This window comes from Scyliorhinus torazame, chromosome 25, assembly GCF_047496885.1.
Source record: "Scyliorhinus torazame isolate Kashiwa2021f chromosome 25, sScyTor2.1, whole genome shotgun sequence".
NCBI lineage: Eukaryota > Metazoa > Chordata > Chondrichthyes > Carcharhiniformes > Scyliorhinidae > Scyliorhinus > Scyliorhinus torazame.
The window spans coordinates 31,219,359-31,247,276 of record NC_092731.1 but is presented as its reverse complement, the minus strand read 5'-3'; the positions used below and the strand labels follow the sequence as shown (position 1 = coordinate 31,247,276).

The 27,918-nt window shown below is 48.7% G+C and overlaps 1 protein-coding gene across 1 annotated transcript; it reads right to left on the bottom strand.

Moving 5' to 3' along the window:
* Positions 1 to 102: 102 nt before the first annotated feature.
* Positions 103 to 27,735, bottom strand: paf1 (PAF1 homolog, Paf1/RNA polymerase II complex component). Its single transcript, XM_072489878.1, has 13 exons — positions 27,650 to 27,735; positions 26,390 to 26,482; positions 21,103 to 21,224; positions 19,863 to 19,929; positions 19,564 to 19,665; positions 18,245 to 18,350; positions 16,969 to 17,037; positions 14,570 to 14,673; positions 12,028 to 12,144; positions 10,628 to 10,756; positions 8,886 to 8,997; positions 4,748 to 4,829; positions 103 to 854 (listed from the first exon to the last, which is right to left on the bottom strand). The coding sequence occupies exons 1-13, from the start codon at positions 27,733 to 27,735 to the stop codon at positions 433 to 435; spliced, it is 1,611 nt and encodes a 536-aa protein (XP_072345979.1). The 3' UTR covers positions 103 to 432.
* Positions 27,736 to 27,918: the final 183 nt, after the last annotated feature.

The following is a 27,918-nucleotide window of genomic DNA, read 5'->3' as shown; positions in this document are numbered from 1 at the left end:
TATTTCAACTCTCGAATGCAGTGTGCGGTCTGAAACCGAGAAGTCGGGTCCCCAGATGTCTCCCTTTGTATTTCAATCATTCCACTGTCAGCACTCCCAGTGTCAGGTTTTACACAACGGGTTTTTATTTTCTAGTTAAGAATGTCATAGAATGCTGCAATTTTATACAAATGCTTATATAAAAAAAAATGAGCTTAAACATCAGCAGTCAGCCAAGTGTTAAAATCTTGCGTAACTGCTCTTGACCTTGGTCAGTAGCTCAAGGCTTCAATATACAGAACTGTGCTAGCTTTACTCACCAAGTGCATGGACAGATAGAGGGGGAAGGGGAGGGGAGGGTCATTGACATCCCAAAGTCTCGGTGAATCTAGAAGATGATGCCCCGATCCATTTGAGCCCACTGCCGTCTGCCAGTTGAGGGCGGAGCTCTGTTCAGTCGCTCTCGCTGCCACTCCCCTCATTCTCGCTCGAATCCGTGCCCTGCTCACTGCCGCTCTGCGCGGCCTGTTGGTTCTCATTGTCAGATTGCTCGCTGCCGCTGTTGGACGCGCTCCGGCTCCTGCGCTCTTCGTCCTCCTCCTCCTCGCTCTGCTGCTCCTCATCACTGCCGCTCTCCTCCTGGCCGCTCTCGTTCCGTCGCCCCTCGTTGTCGCTCTCGACGTCGCTGCCGAAGATTTCCTCCTCGTCGCGGGCCTCGCGGGCCTGCCGCTCGTCCCCGCTGACGCTTTCCGCGTCGCTCTTGCTCTTGATGCTCGCTTTATCCTCCTTCTCTTCTTCCGGTTCGCTTTCGCTCGCTGAGTGCTCGTCCGCACTTTCTGCCTTCTCGCTGCCACTCTCCTTTTCTTTTTCATCTTCTGGGGAAACAAAAAGAAAGACTTGCATTTATAGAGCACCTTTCACAACCACGAGACATCTTTACAGCCAATCAAGTACTTTATAAGTGTGATGAATGTAGGAATTTCAGATATACTGTATTATAATGTATTTGGTGCAGTAAGAGTTAAAAGCCCGAATTAGTGTGTGTATGACTGCTGCAGTAGCGTTAAAAGAAAATCCCGGTATGAAGGCAGCCAGGCTTTGTGGCTACAAGAGGTGTAATTAAAGCATCGTAAAAGTTTAGACTTGGTTCCAAGCCAGCTAGGTTTTGTGGCTACAAGAGGTGTAATTAAAGCATCGTAAAAGTTTGGACTTTTGTTTATGTGAAAGGTTTCTCTGGGGAGTGGATAATTAGAGACAATGTGTTCAGCTTGGTAAGATGAAGTTAATGGGAGGAGCCAAGGGGCTGAAGCAATCTCTGGAGTTTAGTTTTAGATTGGGACGTGAACAGATGACAAGCAGCTGCTCTCAATACAGTTCAGTTAAAGACCAGTCTGTGGACGGACCAGAAGCAGTTCAAGGCAGTGAATTAAAGATTTGCCCGTGAGCAAGCTGGGCAGTTTAAACAGCAAGTTGAGACGGGCATGAATCTGCAGCTGGTTTCCTGAGGGATCTCTTTTTCTCAAAGTGGTTCAGCCAAGACTTCTCTTTACAGCAAGTAGCGCTGAGATAGCTAACGGTATTTAAAAGTGGATTTTGGTTTGAGATGGGTGTTGTTTGAGTGGAAATAAAGATAGTTAAGGTTTATTGTGTTATGGAATTGATAAGCATTGTTCAACTGATAATTGAAAGCTATTTGTATTTATTTTTTTTTAAACTTTAGAGTACCCAATTATTTTTTTTCAATTAAAGGCAATTTAGAGTGGCCAATGCCCATCTGTGTGAGACCCACACAGACACAGGGAGAATGTGCAAACTCCACACAGACAGTGACCCGGGGCCGGGATCGAACCTGGGTCCTCAGCGCCATGAGGCAGCAGTGCTAACCACTGCCCCACCGTGCCACCCGCTATTTGTATTTATAAGATTAAAGCTATTCATACTGTGTTAGTAATAAAGTTTGTTTTGATACACCACAGCCCTATTTGTGCGTGGACTCCTGGAGCAAAATATCCTTCCCTCACAGTCTTACAAATAAAATATTGGGGTTTCTGTCCGGTATCCTAGCAACTGGCGGGGCGTGGTTCGAGACTGCAATAAAAGCAAGCTCCCAGAAACAAACCGTGATGTTGATTGAGGAATAAACATTGGCCATGACACCGGGGTGAACGTCCCTGTTCTTGGAAATAGCGCCATGGGATCTTTCACTTTCACCTGAGAGAGCAGGCAGGGCTCATTTGAAAGAATGTGTTGCTTTTCCCCAGTACTATGCTGGAGTGTCTGCCCAAAGCAGTGTGCTCGAGTCGTCGGGTGGAATTTGAACGCAGAACCTGTAGCCCGAGGTGAGAGTGCGTTCAACTGAGCTGACAGCGTCAGTCAGGCAGAGAGTTCAGATCCCACGACACTGTCCCATCCTCCCTAATTGAGCAGAAGCAGCATTCTCCTGCAGGGTCAGAGCTTCTTGCAGAAACAAAAAATTAATAAAAATAATGTATGCCTATAAATGCTCGGGGGGCAGGTGAACACTTGGTGCTTTGCACAGACTTTTCAGGAAGCTGCCATTTTGAAAGGCGGAAAGTGCTAGTTGATGACCATCAGGCTCGGTGGGCCCAATCCAAACAACCAGAAGGTGTACCATCAATACTGAGAGAGCTAATATCAAGCACATACGTGGGCCCGGGAGGAGGAGAATCTAACAGCCCAAAGTGGGGTAGTCAGCACGACGTAAGCAGAGTGCAACAGAAGCAGCACTAAAGTTACATTGACACGTTTCGATAAGGTAGACATAGTTCCCATCAGCTGGTGGGACAAGGATCGAGTGGGGAGGCGCAGATTTAAAGGCTTTGGGTCAGAGGTATGGGGTGGGTAGAAGAATTTGTTTTAACACAGCGGGTGGCGAAGACCCGGAACTGACTGCACACCAGGGTGGTACAAGCGGAGACGATTGATGACTTCAGACGGAAATTGTTGAGGCATTTGAAGGAAATAACTTAGAGTTAGGAAATGGAGCAGGAAATGGGACTGACGGGTTTGCTCCACCGTGAGCTGCTATGGGCTCGATGGGCCGGATAACCTTCGCCGGTGTTGTAACGACTCCACAGGTACTTTCCAACTGCTATTGGCAGGGTTGCAGGAAGAACACATGAATTAGGAGGAGTAGTCGGCCATTCGGCCCCTCGAGCCTGCTCCGCCATTCAACATGATCATGGCTGATCAGATTGTCAACTCAATCTCAACCCCACTTTCCCATCTGTCCCACTCTGTCTAACTCAGTCCTGAATACATTCAATGACCCAACCTCCAGGGAAGAGAATCACACAGACCCATGTCCCTCTGAGAGAAGAAAATGTCTTGTCTCAGTCTCTAAACAGGAGACCCCGACTTTTATATTCCATTCCTCTTGTGATAAAGACCAACACGCCATTTGCCGTCCTAATCACTTGCGGCCCCTGCAAATTAGCTTTGTGTCATTCATGTTCCAGGACATCCAGGTCCCTCTTTAATGTAGAGGTCTAAGTGCCTTTCATTCAAACTTTCCATTCTTCCTGCCAAATTGGACAAGTTCACATTCTCCCCCAGACCCTCTCTAAATCCTTTTGTAAACTCTATGCCCTCTAAACAACTTATCTTTCTACCTATCTCTGTATCATCAACAAATTCCACTACCATACATTCAGTTCCTTCGTCCAAGTCACTGATACAGCTGAGGTCCCAGAGCTAATTCCTGTGGTCCTCCACCAGTGGGCAGCACGGTAGCATAGCGAGTTAGCACAATGGCTTCACAGCGCCAGGGTCCCAGGTTCGACTCCCGCCTTGGGTCACTGTCTCTGCGGAGTCTGCGCGTTCTCCCCGTGTCTGCGTGGGTTTCCTCCGGGTGCTCCAGTTTCCTCCCACAAGTCCTGAAGGACGTGCTATTACGTAATTTGGGCATTCTGAATTCTCCCTCTGTGTACCCGAACAAGCGTTGGAATGTGGCGACTAGGGGCTTTTCACAGTAACTTCATTGCAGTGTTAATGTAAGCCCACTTGTGATAATAAAAGATTATAAAATAAAATAGTATAACAGCTTACCAATTTACCCATTTAGTCCTTCTCTCTGCTTTCTGTTGAGCTAACCAATCCTCTATCCATGCTAATGTGTTACCTCCTATAACACAAGCTCTTATTTTATGACCTTTATTATTGTCATAAGGAGGCTTACATTAACACGGCAATGAAGTTACTGTGAAAATCCCCTTGTCGCCACATTCCGGCCCCTGTTCAGATACATGGGGAGAATTCAGAATGTCCCAATCACCTATTGTGAAGTACCCTTTGATGTAGCAACTTGTAGAATGCCTTTTGGAAACCCAAGTACACCACATCCAAAGGTTCCCCATTATCCACCCGGTTTGTTACTTCCTCATAGAATTCTAATAAATTAGTGAAACACTATTTTCTTTCACAAATCCAATCTGACACTGCCTGAGTATATGATGATTTTCTAAATGACCTGCGATTCCTTCCATAATGGTAGATTCCAGCATTTTCCCTGGGACAGAGGTCAGGCTAACTGGCCTAAGGTTTCCTGCTTACGGTCTCCCTCCTTTCTTTATAAAAGATGTTACTTTGCCATTTTCAAATCTGATGGGACCTTTCCAGAATCTAGGGCCAAATTGATAGCCAACAATGGGGTGGGGGGTGGCCTAACCCAGGGATGGAGGAAGTAGGCGGTGGAGAGGAGACTCGGGGACAGGTTTATTGCAGGGGAAAGCTGGACAAACATCTTTACCTGATCCTGGGATCTCTATTCCATGGTCGATTTCCTCTTCATCCTCGGGCTCGTGATTCTCCAGCTGGGCCCGTCTGGCCTCCTGCGGGGTAAGAGCACAAAAGACATTCAGACAATAATCTCCAGCCTCGGGATTCCGGGTCCCCAGCAAGGCTGCACATCATCTCCACCCTCTTCTCCCACTGCCCTACAGTTTGCCACTGTCTGACTGCACCATCTTTGCATTAACCCCAATTTGTTTTTACAGACCTCACTGGGAATCAGTTCATTTATATAGAAATATTTGGAAATTCCAACACTGATACAGGCCATTCAGTCCAACCTGTTCCTCCCTATTAGTGCTTGCCCTCAACTTGAGCAAGTTGTCTCCTCATCTCTCACACACACACACACACTCTACGCACCCACACTTATTGAAATTCATGTTTGATGTTGCGCCTTCAGGAAGGGGTGCCGAGAGGGGCTATTTTTGCTCCATGCAGAGAGAAACAGAAGTCACTGGCACCTCGTCAGAACTAGTGCAGATCGTGGACCTGAAGCGTTAATTGTTTCTCTCTCCACAGATGCTGCCTGGTCTACTGTGTATTTCCAGCATTATTGTTTTAGACTTCAGATTTCCAGTTCGCACTTTGCTCTCCAATTATATGCTTTAAAAAATATTCACACAAGGGAAGTGCGCTTCGCAGACTCGGCCCAGCATTTATTGCCCCTCGAGACGGTGGTGGTGAGCCTCCTCCTTGAACCGCTGCAGTCCTGTGGTGTAGGTGCACCCACAGTGCTGTTCGGGAGGCAGTTTCAGAGTGCTGACCCAGACAACGCTGGGCATTCGAATGTGCGAGTTGTTTCAATTTAAAATGAGGTTTTATTACTCAGTGAAAAGTGTAATTTTTATGCTAACAAAGCCCAGTTGTGTGGACAGAAGTGTCACATTGTCAGTGAATTGGTTGGTGCTGGTTGGTTGGGTGGGGTTGGGTTAGCTCCAGTTGGCTGAACGGCCGGTTCGCGAGGTGGAGCGTCGCCAACAGCGCGGGTTCGATTATTCGTGAAGGCCCCCGACTTCTCAACCTTGCCCCTCGCCCGAGGTGTGGTGACCCTCAGGTTAAATCACCACCGGTCAGCTCCATCTCTCAAAAGGGGAAAGCAGCCAATGGTCCTCTGGGACTTTGACATCTCCCACTTGGTTGCTGCTGATTTACTGGCTTCGTCACTTTCACGCTTGCAACTGAATCTAGAAGTCATGTGCCAATCGGCACTGTTAACCCAAGATATTCTCATGGGATTGTTCTGTGGGGGATTCTGGCTTTTCAAACATTGCACAAGACCAGGTTCGAAGAAGTGGAGCTTGTGATACAACACGAGCGGCCAGGTTGTGTAATTGTCTGGCAGAGCTGTGGTTGTAAGGTTTGGCACACAGAAAAGGGAATTTTCCAATGGTTTTTATATATAACGGCAGAGAGCACAAGAGCCAAGGTGTTTCGCTGAACCTCTATAAAACAGTAACTATGGTCGGAAGATGTGAAGGGGAGGGTTAAAGGGGTAAGGGTGGGGGATTAATAAGGGGGTATGGAAACAGGAGCAGCACCAGGCCCGTGAATTCCCTGGAATTGGTGCTGTTGCAAAAATCGTAAATAAAAATCCTTTCCTTTTGGCGGGGAAATGCACAAGGCAAATGCACAAGGCACAAGGGAAATGCACAAGGCTGACATAAGGGGTGGGATTTTTTGGTTCCACCCACCCAGAGACCGGAAATTCCCCCCCTCCCCCCCAAAAGATCAACTGACTTTATAAAGCGGTCCATCAAATTGTCTGTCCCACCCATGGCCGTTCCCGCGGTGGGCAGGACCTTAAAATTTACCCCAAGGTATCAGCGTGCAGGCATCTGCCGAAACGCCGGTCTACCCTCATCCCAGCTTGCCACCGCATTGCTGCCGGAGAGAATATGTAATGGAGGCCAAAGGGTTCCGAGCAGCAGAGAGATTAGCTGCTGTTTCTGAAACTTGCACCGAGTTTCAGTGGAAGGGGGCCGTGGACGGAGAGAGGGAGGGGAGGGATCAGGAGTTTAGGAAGTCAAGGGGGTCCGGGGTGATATTTTCAGATAGGGAGGCGCAATCTCCCAATTTCCCCTGGGTAGAGGTCGCAACATGGACAGCAAAGACAGTACTCAGGTGGTGGTGGATCAACTAGATCATGGTCCTACCTGGAAGGAATGTCTGGGCCCTGGACAATGATCACAGGCAGCGGGGCAGGTAGAGAATGTGGTTAAAAAGACATATGGCATATTTAGCCAAAGTGTAGAATATAAGATCAGGGAGGTTATGCTGGAGCTGTATAAAACGCTGGTTAGGCCCCAGCTGGAGCACTGTGTGCAGTTCTGGCCGCCACACTGTAGATAGGAAGTGATGGCGCTGGAGAGGGGCAGAGGAGATTCACCAGGATGTTCCCTGGGCTGGAGCGTCCCAGCTCGAAAGAGAGGCTGGATAGGCCGGGGTTGTTTTCCTTGGAGCAGAGAAGGTGGGGTGTGGGGGGGGGGGGGGGGGGGGGGGGAACTCCTGATTGAGGTGTATAAAATAACGAGGGACATAGATCGGAAGAAGCTTTTCCTCTTAGGCAAAGATTTAAGGGGACAGGAAATTTAAGAGGGAATTTGAGGAAAACCTTTTCACCCAGAGGGTGGTGGGAATCTGGATCTCGCTGCCTGAAAGGGAGGCGGAGACGGGAACCCTCACAACATTTAAGAGGCCTTCAGAAGAGCATTTGAATTGCCACATCACACAAGCCTACGGTCAAGTGCCTGGAAAGTGGGATTAGCGTAGTTTGGTGTTTGATGGCCAGCGCAGACACTGTGGGCTGGCGGGCCTCTTTCCGTGCTGTGTGACTCTAATGGGGGGGAAGGGGAAAAAAGAGAGAGAGAGAGAGAGAGAGAGAGAGAGAGAGACGGACATGTACGGGCATGTACATGAGAAGACATCGGGGACAGGTGTGTGGGGGTGGTGTAAAAGGGATTGGAATTCTGAGAGGGAAGGGGGAGACCTGTTTGGTGATGGCAATACGTCAGAGATGCTGGAAGTGCCGACTGCAGAGGCCGGTGGTGTGGAAGATGAGGACAAGTGTGACACCATTGCTGAAGGGGAAAAAAAAAAGTGCTGGGGGGGTAGAAGCGGTACGTGATCGGGCGCCTGAACCTTGGGTGAGGGTAACTTCTGCCGAGGAGGAAAGCTCTGGGGCAGCAGGTGGAAGGGCCGGGAAAATGCAACGCAGGCAGAGAAACTGGGCAACGGAAATTGGGTCTTTACAGGAAGCAGGGCAGGAAGAAGCATAATAAAGGTGAAGTGCGGAAATTGTTGGGCTAATGGAGATGTCAGTGGGCAGCCCACCCCTCCCTGGCGATACAAGTCCAAGAAAGGAAGGGGAGAGTTGGAGATGGACCATATCAAATGCAAGGGAGAGGTGAACTTTAAGAGGTGTTCTACATCTTGGTGTGAACTGGAAGTAGAAACAGCAGTTGTCTACAGACAGGGGAAAGTGATCAGCGAGTCAACCGAGTAGAATTCTAACATCATTTAGCTTCAAGAAAGGTTTCACACCAGACAGATCAACTGTTTAGTGCTCTCTCTCTCTCTCTCGCTCGATCGGTGCCGTCCATCCTGTTCTTCGTCCCGACATTCCCGGTTTTTGTTTCAGATTTCCAGCATCTGCAGTATTTTGTTTTTCGCCCAGTGACACACAATTAACAGCAGGTCGCCGAGGTGGGAACACTGGGAGTGTGGAGCACTGCGTTATAGCCTCCATGTCCAAGGAAGGCTGTACTTGTTTTTGGAGGCTGGACAGCGAAGGTTTCCGAGATTCGAGGGTTGTCCTATGACGAGAGGCAGAGTAAACTGGGTCTATACCCTGGAGTTTAGAAGATTGAGAGGCGGTCGAATTGGAACGTACTGAATTCTGAAGGGGCCTGCTAGGGTAGATGTTGAGATAATTTCCCTGGACTCGGAACACGGGGACACAGTCTTAAGATAAGGGGTTGATTATTTAGGAGAAATCTCTTTGCTCAGGTTTGCAAATTTTTGAAATTTCGATCCCAGAGTTGGTGCTGCACCATGGAATATACTCAAAGTGGACATAGGTCAGCAGCTTCACCTACCTGTGCTTCCAGTTCTTTCTCATTCATGTCCCGATGTTTTACCACCAACATTGCATTGGTGTTGGACTGAACTCCGTGACCTCCCTTAGCACGACGCTTGCTGAGGCGAACTCTGTAGAACAGATAACATAAGTCAGCCAGCCGGACACTGCAGCTACAGGTTAACATTAACAGTATCTCATAAGAACATAAGAACTAGGAACAGGAGTAGGCCATCTGGCCCCTCGAGCCTGCTCCGCCATTCAATGAAATCATGGCTGATCTTTGTGGACTCAGCTCCTCTCTCCGGCCCGAACACCATATCCCCGAATCCCTTTATTCTTTAGAAAGGCATCTATCTTTTTCTTAAAAACGTTTAAAGAAGGAGCCTCAACTGCTTCACTGGGCAAGGAATTCCAGAGATTCACAACCCTTTGGGTGAAGAAGTTCCTCCTACACTCCGTCCTAAATCTACTTCCACTTATTTTGAGGCTATGCCCCCTAGTTCTGCTTTCACCCACCAGTGGAAACAACCTGCCCGCATCTATCCTATCGATTCCCTTCATAATTTTATATGTTTCAATAAGATCCCCCCGCATCCTTCTAAACTCCAATGAGCACAGTCCCAGTCTACTCAACCTCTCGTCATAATCTAATCCCCTCAACTCTGGGATCAACCTAGTGAACCTGCACTCCCTCCAGTGCCAATATGTCCTTTCTCAGGTAAGGAGACCAAAACTGAACACAATACTCCAGATGTGGCCTCACCAACACCTTATACAATTGCAGCATAACCTCCCTAGTCTTGAACTCCATCCCTCGAGCAATGAAAGACAAAACTCGATTAGCCTTCTTAATCACCTGTTGCACCTGCACACCGACATTTTGCGACTCGTGCACCAGCACACCCAGGTCACTCTGCACAGCAGCACGTTTTAACATCTCACCGTTTAAATAATAATCCATTCTGCTGTTATTCCTCCCAAAATGGATAGCCTCACACTTGGCAACATTGAATTCCATCTGCCAGACCCTAGCCCATTCACCTAACCTATCCAAATCCTTCTGCAGACTTCCGGTATCCTCTGCACTTTTTGCTTTACAACTCATCTTAGTGTCGTCTGCAAACTTTGCCACATTGCACTTGGTCCCCAACTCCAAATCATCTATGTAAATTGTGAACAACTGCGGGATCCTTGAGGGACCCCACTAGTTACAGGTTGCCAACCAGAGAAACACCCATTTATCCCCACTCTCTGCTTTCTGCGTTAGTTAACCAATCCTCTACCCATGCTACCACTTTACCCGCAATGCCATGCATCTTTAGTTTATGCAGCAACCTTTTGTGTGGCACCTTGTCAAAAGCTTTCTGGAAATCCAGATATATCCATTGGCTCCCCATTATCTACTGCACTGGTAACGTCCTCAAAAAATTCTACCAAATTAGTCAGACACGACCTACCCTTTAACACAGTGACTGTACCACGGGGAACTTCATCGAGGGAAATGCTGCCGACTTTAAAACAGTGGAACCATGAAAGGGGAATGGGATTGCTGGGAAAAGTCACCGGAGGAGGGTGAAGTGAAGAGGTTGTGTGAGGGATGAGCAAATAACCATTACTTCAGAGCTTTGAGGAGGCGGCAAGCAAAGCCAATGTGTGTAAATTAACCAAGATCCAAGTGACTCGCGTCTTGCCAGATACAGAACTCTAGGATAGAAATTGTCCCAGTGCCAGGCCAGGACGCTGCAGCTCTCAGCTCACCTGGTCTCCAGCTCATTGTAATAAACTCCATCGCTCTCCCGGAAGATGAAGAAATAGTTTTCCTCGTATCCTTTGCTAGCTTTGTTCTTCACGTTCCAGTTATACTCTCTGGATATTTTATACTCGTACCTGTAAAAGTAGAAACTCATTGAGCACGAGACTTGGAGGCATCGCATCTCACACCCAAACTCTTCACACTGCATCTAACCCTGGAGTGTTTGATGGGAACAGTGTAGAGGGATCTTTACTCTGGATCTAAACCAGTGCTGTACCTGTCCTGGGAGTGTTTGATAGAGACAGTGTTGAGGGAGCTTTACTCTGTATCTAACCCCGTGCTGCACCTGTCCTGGGAGTGTTTGATAGAGACAGTGTTGAGGGAGCTTTACTCTGTATCTAACCCTGTGCTGTACCTGTCCTGGGAGTGTTTGATAGAGACAGTGTTGAGGGAGCTTTACTCTGTATCTAACCCCGTGCTGTACCTGTTGTGGGAGTGTTTGATGGGGACAGTGTAGAGGGAGCTTTACTCTGTATCTGACCCCATGCTGTACCTGTCCTGGGAGTGTTTGTTGGGGACAGTGTAGAGGGAGCTTCACTCTGTATCTAACCCCGTGCTGTACCTGTCCTGGGAGTGTTTGATGGGGACAGTGTTGAGGGAGCTTTACTCTGTATCTAACCCCGTGCTGTACCTGTTGTGGGAGTGTTTGATGGGGACAGTGTAGAGGGAGCTTTACTCTGTATCTAACCCCGTGCTGTACCTGCCCTGGGAGTATTTGATGGGGACAGTGCAGAGGGAGCTTTACTCTGTATCTAACCCCGTGCTGTACCTGTCCCGGGAGTGTTTGATGGGGACAGTGTTGAGGGAGCTTTACTCTATCTAATCCCGTGCTGTACCTGCTATAACAGTCCTGGGGCTGGTTTAGCTTAGTTGGCTGGACAGCTAATTTGTGATGTGGCGCGAGGCCAACAGCGTGGGTTCAATCCCCGTACCGGCTGAGGTCATTCATGAAGGCCCCGCCTTCTCAACTTTGGCCCTCGCCTGAGATGTGGTGATCCTCAGGTTAAATCACCACCAGTCAGCTCTCACCCCTCAAAGGGTAAAGCAGCCTATGGTCACCTGGGACTATGGCGACTTTACTTACTTACTTTATACCTGTCTTGAGTGTTTGTTGGGGAGAGTATAGAGGGATTTTTCTCTGTATCTAATCCCATGCTGTACATGACCAGGGAATGTTTCAAGCATCCATTTACCTATTTCACCACCCTCTGCGGATAGACAATGAAAGTCCAGACCATGAAACTCCCAGTTAATACGTAGTGACTTCCTCGTTTTCAATATTGTTGCAATCCAACATAACGTCTTTGAATTCTAACCACAAGAATACAGTAGGCTGCAGACTTACACGTCCTCAGGCATGTAATCAATGCATTCCTCATTGTCTCTCTTCCGTTTCTTAATGGTGTCCTCATTTGGCAGGAAGTAAGCAACAAACTGGTTTCCTTCTTCATCCATCATACCTCTGGGGAGAGACACACACAGTTACATTTTAACCTGATCCACAGCAACTTCACAGCCTTCTAGACTTAACTGAGTTCAGCAATTATAGATCATAATCACTGCTACCAATGGTCAGAACAATTGTAGTTTCCACCTACAAAGCCTTGAGACATCTCTTGTTGCCTCACTTGTAGCAAGGCGGGGGGGGGCAGTGAGAACTGAGAGAGATGGGGGTGGTGTAGCCATCTGGGATGGCCACTACCAGAATACAAAATGGATGATCGCAAAGACTGTAGGGAACTATGGACAATGTTAAGAAAGCAAGCAGGCAGAGCCTGAAACTGTAGGGACTGAAACTGTAGGGCCATTAACATATTGATGGGCAATTAACATATTGATGGCCCATCTCCGGGAACAAAGGAAAGGCACTCAAGCAACCGATCTAGCTCCAGACATCGCGGCGCCAGTTCCCCAAACCGAAAGCGTAAACAAAGCAAGGCCAGCGGCCACCTAGGACACGCCCAGCCATCAGGGCACCCACCCCTTTATTGGTCAAGATAAATACGAGTGATCAAGATACGGCCTAATTAATTGGGGCCAAGTTCAAGGCCCGCCCAAAAGCGCGCGAAGCCCCTTCGGGTATAAGAAGAAACCCCCGAGAGAGAATCGCTCTCTTGGAATTGGCTCTAAAAGCGGAGAGACCCTTGCACCAGCTACATCAGAAGCAACTAAATCCAAGGTCAACGCTCGCTACCAGACGGACGACCTTAGCTGTTCTCCTGTACCCCTTCGAACCCAACAGCCTCAGATCCGAACAACGGCCATTGTTCCGCTGACTGAGTGGGCACACGAAGCTAAGTATAGGCGTTAGCGTTAGAGATAGTTTAGTTTGTCGTACTTTGTGCATGTGCCGATCTTACTGTGTGTGTAAATAAATAGTATTGACTTTGAACTAACTAACTGGTGTATTGGCTCTTTGATCAGTATTCGAGTTTGAACCTTGTGGCGGTATCAAAAGATACCTGGCGACTCCAAAGCAAATATAATTAGGATTAAGGAAGGCGACCATATTGACCACCACATTTAGAACCAGAGAAACAGAGCAACAGTGGGGGGGGGGGGGGGGGGGAAACACGGGGGAGGAGACCGAGAAAGGGGGGGGTGGGGGGGAGAAAGAGGTCAAGAGATGGAGGTGGGCATGTGTGGGGCTGTGCTGAGTGGGAGTCTGCATCCTCTTGCCACATTGAATGCCCATCCCTAACTGGGAGGTCTCTGTGAAGACAGAAGCCATTTTTGATGCTGGCAGCTTCCAAGGCAGTCACTGTCTGTGATGTTGCTGGCGGGAGCTGTACACGAGTGACACGCTCCCCCTAGTGTTGTGCTTTCAATACTGCTGCCTTCCTGCTCCACCACAGTACTGGCAGACTGAGATTTTCAACATGACCCAGTTTTCAACTCGCGTTGAAGTAGCTTTATGGCGATTTTCCCACTCCCCCTTGGCAGCCCAGGCCAAGGTAGGGAGGGTCTCTGAAAGAATGCTATCCAATTAGCTCCTGAACGAATCAGTATAACGGTTTCCAACATATCACTCGGAAAATTATCCTGTAGCTGGACCACTCGGTCGCTGAAATATTGCTTCTGCAAATAGGTTTTGAATTCCCCCCTCGCCAATCAAGTGCAGCCCCCGCCCCCCCCCCCCCTCCTCCACATCAAGTGCAGGTTGTATTCTCCGGTGATGGACACGATGAAACACATCGTCATGGATCATAGAATTTACAGTGCAGAAGGAGAATCATTTGGCCCATCGAGTCTGCACCAGCCCTTGGAAAGAGCACCGTACTTAAGCCCTACGTCTCCACCCTATCCCCGTGACCCAGTAACTCCACCTATCCTTTTTTGGACACTAAGGGGCAATTTAGCGTGGCCACTCCACCTAACCTGCACATCTTTGGACTGTGGGAGGGAACCGGAGCACCCGGAGGAAACCCACGCGGACACGGGGAAAACGTGGGTTTCCTCCGGGTGCTCCGGTTTCCTCCCACAAGTCCCGAAAGACGTGCTGTTAGGTGAATTGGACATTCTGAATTCTCCCTCTGTGTACCCGAACAGGCGCCGGAATGTGGCGACTAGGGGATTTTCACAGTAACTTCATTGCAGTGTTAATGGAAGCCTACTTGTGACACTAATAAAGATTATTATTAACTCTGAGCCATTTTCCTTCATGGCCTTAAATGGTATCCCCGTGATTTTGTTTGCAACTCTGCGCCAACGGGAACCTTGAAGGATCAATACGATCCCATCTTTTGACAGCTAATCACTGCACATCCAAAAGCTTTAATGAGGAAAGCTCACAGTTTGATCTCGCAAGGTACTCAATGCACATTGAATCCAACATCCCGCCCTCCTTTAACTCCCAGCACAGCAGCGAGCAGACTGGAATATCTCACCTGATCATAGCTTGGGACATCATTTCCACAGCACCAGGGCCAGCGATCTCTTTGGGCGCTGGGTCGGAGTCGAATATGACCTGCGCACATGGGTTAATCCACATCTATGGAAAGAAGGAGGACACAAAAGATTTGAAATCATCCTGCACCATCCGAACGGAACACAGCGGTATCGCGAGCATTCCTTAAGCGTGAGCTCTAACCCCTGTGTGAAGTGCTTCTGGAGATTTTATTTTTATCCGTTCTTGGGATGTGGAGTTGCTGACTGGGCCCAGCATTTGTTGTTGATCCCTAGTTGCCCTTAAACGGAGTGTCTCGCTCAGTCATTTCAGAGGGGCAGTTAAGGGTCAACCACATCGCTGTGTGGGTCTGGAGTCACATGTAATCCAGACCAGGTAATGACGGCAGATTTCCTTCCTTGAAGGACATTAGTGAACCAGATGGGTTTTTACGACAATCGGCGATGGTTTCATGGTCATCATCAGACTTTGAATTCCAGATTTTTATTGAATTCAAATTTCACCATCTGCCAGGGTGGGATTCGAACCTGGGACTTCAGAGCGTTACCCTGGGTCTCTGGATTACTAGTCCAGCGACAACACCACTACGCCACCGCCTCCCCACTGACTGGATCTTCCTGCAATCGGTTCTCGGACTTCCAGGTCGCCAGCTTGGAGCAACAGACCGAAAACGTGTTCGCTCTTGTTCACATAATCCCTCACCCAATGTCCTCTGACAGACAGAAGTGCCAGTTTAACTCAATGGGTATCAGTCTCCCCTCCGAGTTAGGGGAGCAGCAGGATTTTCTCACTAGAGCTTTGTTCGAAAAGTTCAGGCACCTGGAACAAAAGGACACGTAGCTGCAAGAATAGAAAGTTGGTCGTTTAACAAGAAGCAAGAGTTAAGGAAAATACCACTTGCTCGTAAGTGATATTCCCCACAGCCCTGTATCAAATTCAAACTAGTCCCACTGTCCTGGGCTCTCCTCACAGCTCTATCTCAATCCAAACGAATCATCTCACTCTCTCCTGATGGGCCTGCTTTCCGCAGCTCTAAATACTTATTCAATTTACCCAGAAAAGAGATCAGGAAGATTTACTCACAAGAAAGTTGCTCGGAAAAATCAGGTTCATGATAACAGCCACGAGGATAGAAACATATGAATTAAGGCCAGGAGTAGGCCACCCAGCCCCTCGAGCCTGCTCCGCCATTCAGTATGATCAGAGAACATAGAGCAGTACAGGCTCTTCGGCCCACAATGTTGTGCCGACCATTTATCCTTAATCTAAGATCAACCTAACCTACACCCCTTCCATGTGCCTGTCCAAGAGGCGCTTAAATGTCCCTAATGACTCTGACTCCACCACCTCTGCTGGCAGTGCATTCCACACACCCACCACTCTCTGTGTAAAGAACCTACCTCTGACATCCTCCCTATACCTTCCTCCAATCACCTTAAAATGATGTCCCCCTCGTGACAGCCATTTCCGCCCTGGCTCTTCCGATTGTAACTTCAACCCCACATTTCTCCCCCCCCCCAATCCCGATAATCTTTCACCCCCTTGTTAATCATGAATCTGTCTAACCCTGCCTTAAAAATATTCAGATTCCGTTTCCATTGCCTTTTGAGAAAGAAAATTCCAGAGACTGACGACCCCAGAGAGAAAAACATTCTCCTTATCTCCGTCTCAAATGGGTGTCCTCTTATTTTTAAACAGTGACCCCGAGTTCTACATTCTCCCACAGTGGAAACATCCTCCCCACGTCTACCCTATCAATACCTCTCAGGGTCTTATTCGATCAAGTCGCCTCTTACACTTCAAACCTCTAATGGGTACGAATTTAACCTCTCCAATCTTTCCTCACAAGACAACCTGCCAGTAAAGCTGAACAGAAAACAAAAGAGTTTATTGCAAATAGGTGTTGCTTAGAAGTGGGGACGGGAGGAAGGACTTCCAGCCGCAGTGGGTAATAATGAGCTGGAACCCGCGGCTCACGAGGGTGGTGGGAAGCAGAGACAATCAATGATTTCAGAAGGAAATTGAATGGGCACCGGAGGGAAATAAATTTGTTGGGGTATGGGGATGGAGCAGGGCCGACCGGGTTTCTCCAGAGAACTGGCATGGGCTCGATGGGGCGAATGGCCTCCTTCAGCTCTGGGTCCAATTTTGTGCTCTGTGCATATCGCTGTCTCGGGTGTGTCGATACAAGGAGAACAATCTCAAAAGTTGCCGATGAGAAGGCCAACCCTGGCATCGTCTAACATTTGCAGTTAATCCCTGCCACCTCCCCATACCAGCCAACACCCAGCCTGGACAAGGTCACAAAACGAGACTGGGATTCATTAATGTGCCATGGCCGTGCGACGTCCATTGTTAAAGCATGCCCATAGCTCTTACCTTAAAATCGGGGAAGACAGGCATGACCTCCACTGGAATGACCCGAGGCTTACTGTAGTGTTGGGTGACCTAGAGGATGGGGGACAGAGACACCAGAGTAAACCACAGTCTACGCACAAATCATTTCCCCAGTTACAAATGTTGGGAACACATTCATACCGCTGACAGAGACACCAGTTTAACCCTCAGTCAGAATGTCAGCACCTAAACATTCAATCATGGCCGATCTCACCCTGGCCTTAACTCCACCGTCCTGCCTGTTCTCCATAACCCTTCAACCCATTACCAATTTAAAAAACCTGTCGACTCCTCCTTAAATTTACTGACTGTCCCAGCATCCACCGCACTCTGGGCTAGCGAATTCCACAGATTCACAACCCTTTGGGAGAAGCAGTTTCTCCTCAACCCGGTTTTAAATTTGCTACCTCTTATCCTGAGATTATGACCTCTTGTTCTAGAATGTCCACAAGAAGAAGCTTCCGCTCCACGTCTACTTTATCCTTACCGTTTAGCATCTTGCTTACTTCAACTTGATCTAATTATACAATGAAGTAATTTGCTCACCATTGCGGAGTTGAGCTTTTTATCTCCCAGCTCTAATTAATGGAGTGTAAACTCCCAGACGCAGTGGTGGGATTTGAACCCAGGGGGCTGCTGCATTCGAACATCTGGATTTCTAGTCCAGCAACATTACCACCACGGTGTAATCACGCCTTCACGGTCCAAGGAGGCTCGTTCATCATTCTCCCCCGCCCGCCCGCCAGGAGTAGTTCGCAACAGTCTCTCGGGGGATACATTTGACAGATGGTTCAATACCTCAGGTGCACAGTCCCTTGGAAGTCACAGTTTAGCGTTTGTGCGCTCTCTTCCAAAGGAGGGGATTTTAAAAATGGTTAATCCCCAAGCAGGGAAAATAGGGCCCCAAAGAGAAAATGCTGGAAAATCTCAGCAGGTCTGGCAGCATCTGTAGGGAGTAAGAAGAGCTAACGTTTGCTTTGACAAAGGATCATCTGGACTCAAAACGTTAGCTCTTTTCTCCCCCTACAGATGCTGCCAAACCTGCTGAGATTTTCCAGCATTTTCTCTTTGGTTTCAGATTCCAGCATCCGCAGTAATTTGCTTTTATTAAAATAGTTAGGGCATAGTTTTGTGAACTTCCTGGAGGGGTATAACTTGATGGCCATACAGGAAGGTATACTATAATGCCCTCCTTCAAGATGGAGTGGATGGTCTGAGACTCTCGGGAGGATTCTGCCAGTTTGCACATTTTTTCTACCTCTTTGTTTGCGTCCACGAAGGTCTTTTCAATTGCTGCGATCTGGCTGTCTCTGTCCTTGTAGATCTCCTCCTCTGTGAACTGCTGTTTGACGGACACGCCAATCCTGGTTTTCAGGGCAGGAGCGAAGGTAGAACAGTGTCAGAACTGCCGCGACTTACACCCCAAAACAGGAACGCAACATCAAGAGTAACAACATTACTCCCACTACAAAGTACACAACAGGCAAGGCAGGAAATCATAGAATTTAAAGTGCAGAAGGAGGCCATTCAGCCCATCGAATCCGCTCCAGTCCTTGGAAAGAGCACCCTACATAAGCCCACGGCTCCACCCTATCCTGTAACCCAGTAACCCCACCCAACCTTCGGGACACTTTTTTTAAAATTTAGAGTACCCAATTCATTTTTTTTCCAATTAAGGGGCAAATTTAGTGTGGCCAATCCACCTAGCCTCCACATCTTTGGGTTGTGGGGCGAAACCCATGCAAACACGGGGAGAATGTGCAAACTCCACACGGGCAGTGACCCAGAGCCAGGATCGAACCTGGGACCGCGGTGCTGTGAGGCAGCAGGGCTAACCCACTGCGCCACCGTGCTGTCAACCTTCCGGACACTTAGGGACAATTTATCATGGCCAATCCACCTAACCTGCGCATCTTTAGACTGTGGGAGGAAACCGGAGCACCCAGAGGAAACCCACGCAGACACGGGGAGGACGTGCAAGCTCCACACAGTCACCAGAGGGCCGGAATCGAACCGGGATCCCTGGAGCTGTGAGGCAGCAGTGCTAACCGCTGTGCCACCGTGCCGGAGGTTAAACTGAAACGGCAAGTCAGATTGCAATAATCGGGCAGCAATACTGGGACACGCTATCCTGGACGGATTGGTTTCCAGAGTCGTCATTTAGAATTGGTAACTTTCAGAGCTGAACTCAGTCCCTGATACCCTCGGCCCAGAACCTGACATAGAGGCAGCGATTCTCAAAAAGAACCCGGATTCGGTAAATGAACAACTTCAGGAGGGAGCTTCCCAACGTCTTGCTGGGGAAAGCCGTCATTGGAAAAATGGGAGGGTTAAGCAGCCTGTTCCGGGGTCTCCGGCTATTATTGTCCCACCACAGTCCCACCTTCCCTGAGCAAATATGATGCTCACCTTAAAATGGTTTTGAGAAGACATTTCAATTTATACCACTTGGCACATGGCCAGCTGCAAGCAACCAAAAACATTGCCACAAACCCCCCGATCGAGTCTGTTTAACAGAACACGGGCCCAATGCACCCCTCAAATAATCCACAGGAGCTCCGCTCCCATGTCACTTACTTGACTTCAGGTTTCTCATTAGAGATGCCATATCGGTTAAACTCTGTGGAGATGTATTCAGTCTTTCTCATCCATGGCACTACCTTCGCATGTTGCTGTGATCTGAACAAAAAGGTGCTCAGTTACATAACTCCTCAATTGTCACTGTTTCCCCAAGAGACTGTATGCCAGCACTGGGCTCTGGCCATGCAAGGCCAATGTTTACTACCCTCCCAGCCAGCAACCCCCCCCCCCGCCACTCCTGGTCAGCTCTGATTGGCCGGTGCGCACTCCAGAGGTAGGCCTCTGGCTAAACTTACCGTTTTGAAGTGGACGGTGCCTGAATTTCTTCTTCGAGTAACTTCTCATCTGCAATGTCGAGGATGACTGTGGAGAGGCAAGGGCACAATCAGAGGGCAGCAGTGCTCACTACAAACACCAGGGAGCAGGATCGTTCACACAACAGCAGGGAGGGCCGACACTTGGGCGCGTAGGTGGAAAGTCGTTCGGGCTTCCAATTGGCCGCGGCCATTCAATTCAGAAGGCGAAGCAAAGATGAACTTCCACCATTGTGCAGGGTCGGACTCTGACAAGGCATCCGAGGTCGAATGCCACAAGCTGGGTGACTAAGAATGGCCCAGGTTCTCCCACGGACAACACGGCTTTGATCTGATCATTAGGACTGGAAAATGCATTTTCTTCCCTACTACAAAAGGAACAAAGTGGCTAACAGTGAGATCTGTGCAGATTCCTTAGCGCTTACAGGACAATGTTCATGTGATCCATCAGTGTACAGCTTTTAAACACGTGAAATTCCCCAAGAGACATGACCGGAAGGGAATAATCGAAGGTGGGGCAGTTAAACCTCACTAAGACAGCTCTGTTGAATCACCCTGCACCCAGTTAGTCTAATCCTCTGTGGTTTATAACAGCTCAAGTTTGAGTAACTAAGTTGGGTCACTGTCTGAGCCTCGTGGCACCAGTTCGCTGGCCAGTGTCATATTTTCCACTCGGACAACTAAAGCGCCAGAGCTGGTGGGAACCTTGTGTTCAATTTACCACCACCATCAGCTCCAAGCATTCTTCAGGGTCAGGAAAGGAAAGGACCATGCATATTGTGTTTAATTTAGTGTACCCAATTCAGATTTTTCCAATTAAGGGACAATTTAGCATGATCAATCCACCTAACCTATACATCTGTGTGTTGTGGGGGTGAGACCCACACGGGGAGATTGTGCAAACTCCACATGGACAGTGACCCGGGGCCGGGATCAAACCCGGGTCCTTGCGACGTGCTAACCACTGCGCCGCCCACAAGAACCATATTTCTGATCACAAGGCATACAATCTGGTTGCAAGGATGCCTCTTGAGCTTTTGAAAGTGAAAATACGTCAGAAGAATCTCAGGTGGAATAGTGCAGCTGGTCTCATTGCTGCTGCCTGGGTGTAGGTAGCAGGGGCCAAAGTGTGGGGGGGGGGGGGGGGCACAAGGACAGGAGATCCAGAAGGGGCAGAAATACGCAGAACATCATGGTGCCCGCAGGCAGGCCTGGATCTTACCATTGTTATCGATTCTGTAGGTATCAGGGTTGATGAGATCAATCACGACTCCCAGGTCTGGCTCTGTTAACAGCTCATGCTTGTGCTGCTTTTCAAGAGAGGTTGCTTTGTACTGTACAAACCTGGGAAGTACACAGGATAAAATGTTCAGCGCTGACACAGAATTATACAATAATACAACACAGAAGGCAACCGTTCGGCCCATCAAGTCTGCAACAGTCCTTTCAAAGATGAATCCAGTTAGTCCTGATTTCCTACTCTTTCCAGATATCCCGACAATTCTCCGTCACATAATTATCCAATTTCCTTTGGACACTACGATTGAATCCATCACCCCATCAGCCATTGCAATCTCGGTCCTAATCACTGCTTTCCTTGTTAGAATCATAACATTTTACAGCATGGAAAGAGGACCTTCGGCCCAGCGTGTCTGTGCCGGCCATCAAGCACCTATCTATTCTAACCCATGTTCCAGCACTTGGTCTGTAGCTTCGTGCTATGGCGTTTCAAGAGCTTGTCTAAACGCTCCTTAAATTGCCCTCAATCTGTGTCCTCTGATTAGCAGTTCTTCAGGTATCGGAATTCAGGCTTGGGTAAGTGACAAGGAACTTTCATGCCCACAATTGCCAGGCAATGACCATCTCCAACACGACAGATTCTAACCATGCCCCCCTGACATTCATGGGGAACGGAATATAAACACAGGGATGCTTTACTGCAGCTTTACAGGGCCTTGATGAGACCACATCTGGAGCACTGCGTCCAGTATTGGTCACCTTAACTTTGATTTAACTGTGTTAGAAGCAGTTCAGTGAAGGCCCACATGACTCATTCCTCGGAGTCAGGTTGGGCCCATACGCAGCACTCCGGCGCATGCCCACGGTTGCCATCTCCGCGTCAGCGCCGAGCAACATGTCGGAGACCTACAGCGGGTCTGCGCGGAAGGAGGTAGGCCCCCTCCAGATCGCGGGTGCCCACCGATTGGATGCCCCCGATCGTGGGCCTGGTCCCCGTGGAGGCCCCCCCCCCCCCCAAGGACTCAGATCCCCCCACCAGGACGTCCACCGCGGCCGCGGGTCCGAGCTCCCGTGATACCAGGCTGGAACCACGCCGGCGGGTCGACCGCGGAGAATAGTCGCGGGGGCCTCTTTCAGTGGCCCCCGACCGGCGCTGCTTGGAGAATCCTGCCCAGGATATCCTGAAGGGACCTGACAGGGTAGATACTGGGGAGGATGTTTTGTTTTGTGGGAGAGGTTAGAGCTAGGGGACACAGTCTAAAGAGAAGAGGAATCCCTTTTAAGTCGGAGATGAGGTGGAATTTCTTTCTCAGAGCAGGGTTTTTCAATAATCATAATACTAATCTTTATTAGTGTCACAAGTAGGCTTACATTAACACTGCAATGAATTTACTGTGAAAATCCCCTAGTCGCCACACTCCGGCGCCTGTTCAGGTACATGAATTCAGAATGTCCAATTCACCTAACAAGCACGTCTTTCGGGACTTGTGGGAGGAAACCGGAGCACCCGGAGGAAACCCACGCAGACACGGGGAGAACGTGCAGACTCCGCACAGACAGTGACCCAAGCTGGGAATCGAACCTGGGACACTAGCGCTGTGAAGCAATGGTGTTAACCACTGTGTTACCATTCAAACTGCGGGGTGCAACCCACGGGCAAGCGTGGGGGGGGGGGGGGGGGGCGCGTCGCGGTGAGATCGGTCGTGGCGTGTTCTGTCGCGGGAGAAGCACCGAACAGCCGCGACGGAGGTTGAGAGGCGACCTGATAGAGGTCTACAAAATTATGAGGGGCATAGACAGAGTGGATAGTCAGAGGCTTTTCCCCAGGGTAGAGGGGTCAATTACTAGGGGGCATAGGTTTAAGGTGCGAGGGGCAAGGTTTAGAGTAGATGTACGAGGTAAGTTCTTTACACAGAGGGTAGTGGGTGCCTGGAACTCGCTGCCGGAGGAGGTGGTGGAAGCAGGGACGATAGTGACGTTTAAGGGGCATCTTGACAAATACATGAATAGGATGGGAATAGAGGGACACGGACCCAGGAAGTGTAGAAGATTGTAGTTTAGTCGGGCAGCATGGTCGGCACGGGCTTGGAGGGCCGAAGGGCCTGTTCCTGTGCTGTACTTTTCTTTGTTCTTTGTTAAATCGGGAATGCTGGACGCATCCAGCTTTTAAATGGTATGATTCAGTCTTCCGGCCAGAAGCTGCGGCAGAGAGCAGATCACGCACCCGGCACGTACACTGACACTGCTTTTGGTGCGAAATCAGGAAGAGACATTCCTCCAATTTCTAGCTGCGAGCAAGCAAGGCAACAGGGGTGTGAGGAACTGGAGATGTATCGTTTTAAACAAAGAAAATGCTAAAAGCGGGAAAAAAGCCGTATATAAACGATGTCTTGAGGTTCGGCTTTGTTAATTGTGCCGTTGCAAATCAGGATGCAAAGTCCAAGTGTGTTACATGCAGGGAAGTACTGCCGAATGAGAGTCTAAAACCCTCAAAACTTCAAAGGCATGTCGAGTTCGAGGACAAACCTCTTGATTTTCTTTCAAAGGACGCAGCGAGAACTTAAATCACCTGAAGTCCTTAGTAGAAATGTAACACATTGGATAACAAAAGCAAGTGAGATTGTGAGGACTGAGCAGGCTCACCTGTCGCATTAAAGGCAAGCGAAAATGGGGTGTGGCGGAGGTCGGCCGGTTGGTAAAAGTGGGTCCCGGCATAAAAATAGTTTGAAAAAACAGTCTCTTAGGGGGTCGTTAGACTGTGGTGATCTCTTTTCCAAGAAAGCAGTTGAGACTGGGTCACTGAATTTCTTCAAGGCATAATTAGACAGATTTGTGATAAGACAACAAAGTTAAAGGTTATGGGCAAGAGGGTGGGGAGCTGCAGACAGGAAAACAAAGTTAAGGCCGCAATCAGATCAGCCATGACCGTATCAAATGGTGGAGCAGGCTTGAAGGGACGAAAGACCTACTTCTGCTTCTGAGACCCATCTTCCTAATCAGAGATGTCAATGCCAAGATGAACCATTACTGGATGTTGGGGAAATCGGGGAGTATTTTGCGGAATGCGCCCGCTTTGACTTTTGGAAATGCTGGCAAAGTCTGGTTGTTGAGTTGCCTGCAATAGAACGGACGTTTCTCACTGTTTGGCCATGGTGAACGCATTCTTCTCAGTGACTTTCTTTCGCACTGGGATAAATCTTTGTTGAGCGTTATTAAATATATCCTTAAAAGTCTGCCGCTGCATCCCTACTTTTGACCTAGTTTCCCGGTTCACTTTAGCCTTCGTATTCTTAGTTACCTTTATTTAGGTTGAAAACTCTAGTCTTAGACCCACACTCCTCCACTTCAAATTGAATGTGAAATATCATGAATGAAAATGAAATGAAAATCGCTTATTGTCACAAGTAGGCTTCAAATGAAGTAACTGAGAAAAGCCCCTAGTTGCCACATTCCGGCACCTGTTCGGGGAGGCTGGGAACATATTATGATCGCTGTCAGCTACCAGATTCTTTTACTGTGATGTTGTTGATTAATGCGGTCTCATTGCACAATACCGGTTCTAGCATAACCTGCTTGGCTTGAGAATGTACTGCCCTAAGAAATTGTCCCAAAAACACTATGAACTAATTTTCCAGGCTACCATTGCCAATCGGATTTGCTTAATCCACATGTCGATTAAAATCACCCATGATTATTGTGGCATCTTTTTTTAGACATCTTACTTATTGCTTCCTGTACACTTTGGCCTATAAACTACTCCCACAATTGACCTGTTACCTTTCCTATAACTTACCGCTACCAAAACTGATTCTACACCTTCCTCTTCCAAGCCAAGATCAACTCTCACTGCTGTACGAATGTCATCCTTAATTAACAGAGCTACCCTCACGACCTTTTCCAAGCTCCCTGTCTTTTTGAAATATCAAACATCCTTCAATATTTGGGTCCCAACCCCGGTCTCTTTGCAATCATGTCTCTGTGATGGCCATCGGGGCCATGCACATTTATTTCTAACTTGTGCAAGCAATTCATCTATTTTGTTACAACTGCTGTGCCCAGATACAGAGTCTTTAACTCAAGACCGTTTAGCATTTTTGCAATCTCTGGTCTTATCTGCTGCTGCACTCTTAGGTCTGTACACCCTGTTCCTTCCTGCCACACTCTTATTATTATCCGAATCGCAACTCTTTCTATTACCTCATTGATTCCCACATCTCCCCTCACATGATCCTTTCCCGCACTATTTAGTTTAAAGCCCCTAATTTTACAAACCCGAGTAATATGTGGTCAGGTGACCCATGACCTCCAGGATTGTTACAAAAATATTGATATTTTTTCGTGAGCGTGGGTAAAAACTCGAAATGCTGAAGCCAAGTTTAAGCCTAGCTGGACTCTGCAGTTTTCAGAGCTGGGACCGACAGCATTCATACAACCCTGGACAGTCAACTTCCCGCGGAAACCAGACAGGCGTGGAATTGCCTGGCCCAGTGCTAATGGCCACATTGTTTCAGGACGAACTGTTTACACCCCCTGTGAACCTGCTTTGTTAGAAGAAATGCTACGCAGCCTTGGTGACACACAGTTCAGTAGGAGGCCAGAGGTATAGTGCGACAATAACAATAATCTGTATTGTCACAAGTAGGCTTACATTAACACTACAATCAAGTAACTGTGAAAATCCTCTAGTCACCTTTTCGGGTACACAGAGGGAGAATTCAGCATGTTCAATTCATCCAACTTGTTTCGGACTTGTGGGAGGAAACCGGAGCACCCGGAGGAAACCCACGCAGACACGGAGAGAGTGTGCAGACTCCAGAGACAGCATCCAATGCCGGGAATTGAACCCGGGTCCCTGGCGCGGTGAAGCAACAGTGCTAACCACTGTGCTACCGTGTCGCCCACCACTTTTGTGACAGTACACGAGGTGCCGTACTACACTCGCTATGGCAGATTATATTTACAATGTAGATTTAAATTTTGTGGCAAGCATTCTCTGGTGCATGAGACATCCCTCAATGCCACCTAAGACGCACAAGCCCTTCTGGATGCCTACCTGCCCTACACTTCTGGCGGAGGGGGAAGCTTTCTCACCCTTAATGGCTGAGGATGCGTCAAGCCATCTGCTCACTTTGCTGATCTGCCCAAGCTCCATTCTTCCCTCTCCTCCCCAACAGCTGCCGCTGTCTGCTCCAATACAGTAAATGGTGTGCAGGAAGTGAGGATGGAGAATGGTTAATCCTACAGGCTGATTGAAAAAATCTTTGCCTTACCTGTTGGGATCAAATGGATACGTCACAAACTTTGGGTCAAAGGGAATGTCTGGCAGAGAGTTGCAATACTTCACCCTGCATACTACTCCCGATCTGGAGAGGGGAAGAGAAACGGCATTTAGTCACAGAGCCGTTCGCTAGTCTACCTACCCGGCCCAGGAGCCTCATACCTGGGCCCACCACTTGCCCCCGGTTAGACTCACCTCAAACCCAGCAGGTAACTTCAATTAACCTACAGTCAGAAATCATGAGAAACACAGACAATAACCCAAGGCCGGATTCCAACCCGGGTCCCTGGCTCAGTGAGGCAGCAGTGCTAACCACCGTGCCGCCCTGCTGGAATTATTAGTGACTATCTTATATTCATAGCCCTCGCCTTTGGTCTCCCCCACGAGCAGGGTGACCAACACTCAAAGGGAAAATTACTGGACAGTCTGGCATTGGGGGTCGATTAGTGTTGGGGGCTTGGTAGGCGCTGCCAAAACTATGACAGTTGGGTGGCGAGGGGTCGGAAGGGGCAGAGCTGCGATGACAGGCAAACACATGCAGAGCGGGTACGGCGTACGCACGGGACTTCGAAATCTCTGAAATGGGGGAGAAACAGCAGCACGGCAATATGCAACCCGGGACAGGAAAAGCGACCTCAGATACAGGGGCAAAATGAACGGTTGGTCACCTTGCCCACCAGAGGGGGCGCTGACCAGATTTTCCCCCCGTCATAATCTCAATGGCCTCCATCTTAAGGGCATGAGAACTAGGGGAAGGAGTGGGATATTTAGCTGATCTCCTCTCGGCCTCAACTCCACTGTCCTGTCCGTTCTCCATAACCCTTCAACCCATTACTAATTAAAAATCTATCTTATCCTTAAATTTACTCACTGTCCCAGCATCCACCGCACACTGGGGTAGCGACTTCCACAGATTCACAACCCTTTGAGAGAAGTAATTGCTCCTCATCTCAGTTATAAATCTGCTACCCCTTATCCTAAAACTATGACCTCTCGTTCCAGATTGCCACACAAGAGGGAGCGTCTGCTCTACGCCTACTTTGTCAAAACCCTTTATCATCTTATTCACCTAAATTTGATCTCCCCTCATTCTTCAAAACGCTAGAGTAACGGCCCAAACTGCTCAATCTCGCTTCATAAGACAACCCCCCCCGCCCCCGCCCCACCATGTCTCTCCTGTGAACTGCCTCTAATGCAACTACATCCCTCCTCAAATAAGGGGAGCTAAACTGTACCCAGCACTCCAGGTCACCTCTTGGCCTCCTCTTTTCTGGAGAAACGAGCCCCAGGCTGTTCAACCTTTGATCGGCGTACTAGATGCCATTTGGAGCCTTGCATTCCCCAAGTGAAAAGCCACCGTAAGAGTTACTTACCTCTCGGGGTGCTGCTCGATGTGCGCTGGATCTGAAACAACACAACAACAGTGAGGATTCCTGTTCAAGAAGAAAGCACATTTTCCATTTGTCAACAGTCACTGTTGCTTGAGCCCTTCCCGTGCCATGGTGTAAACTTCAAGCTCAC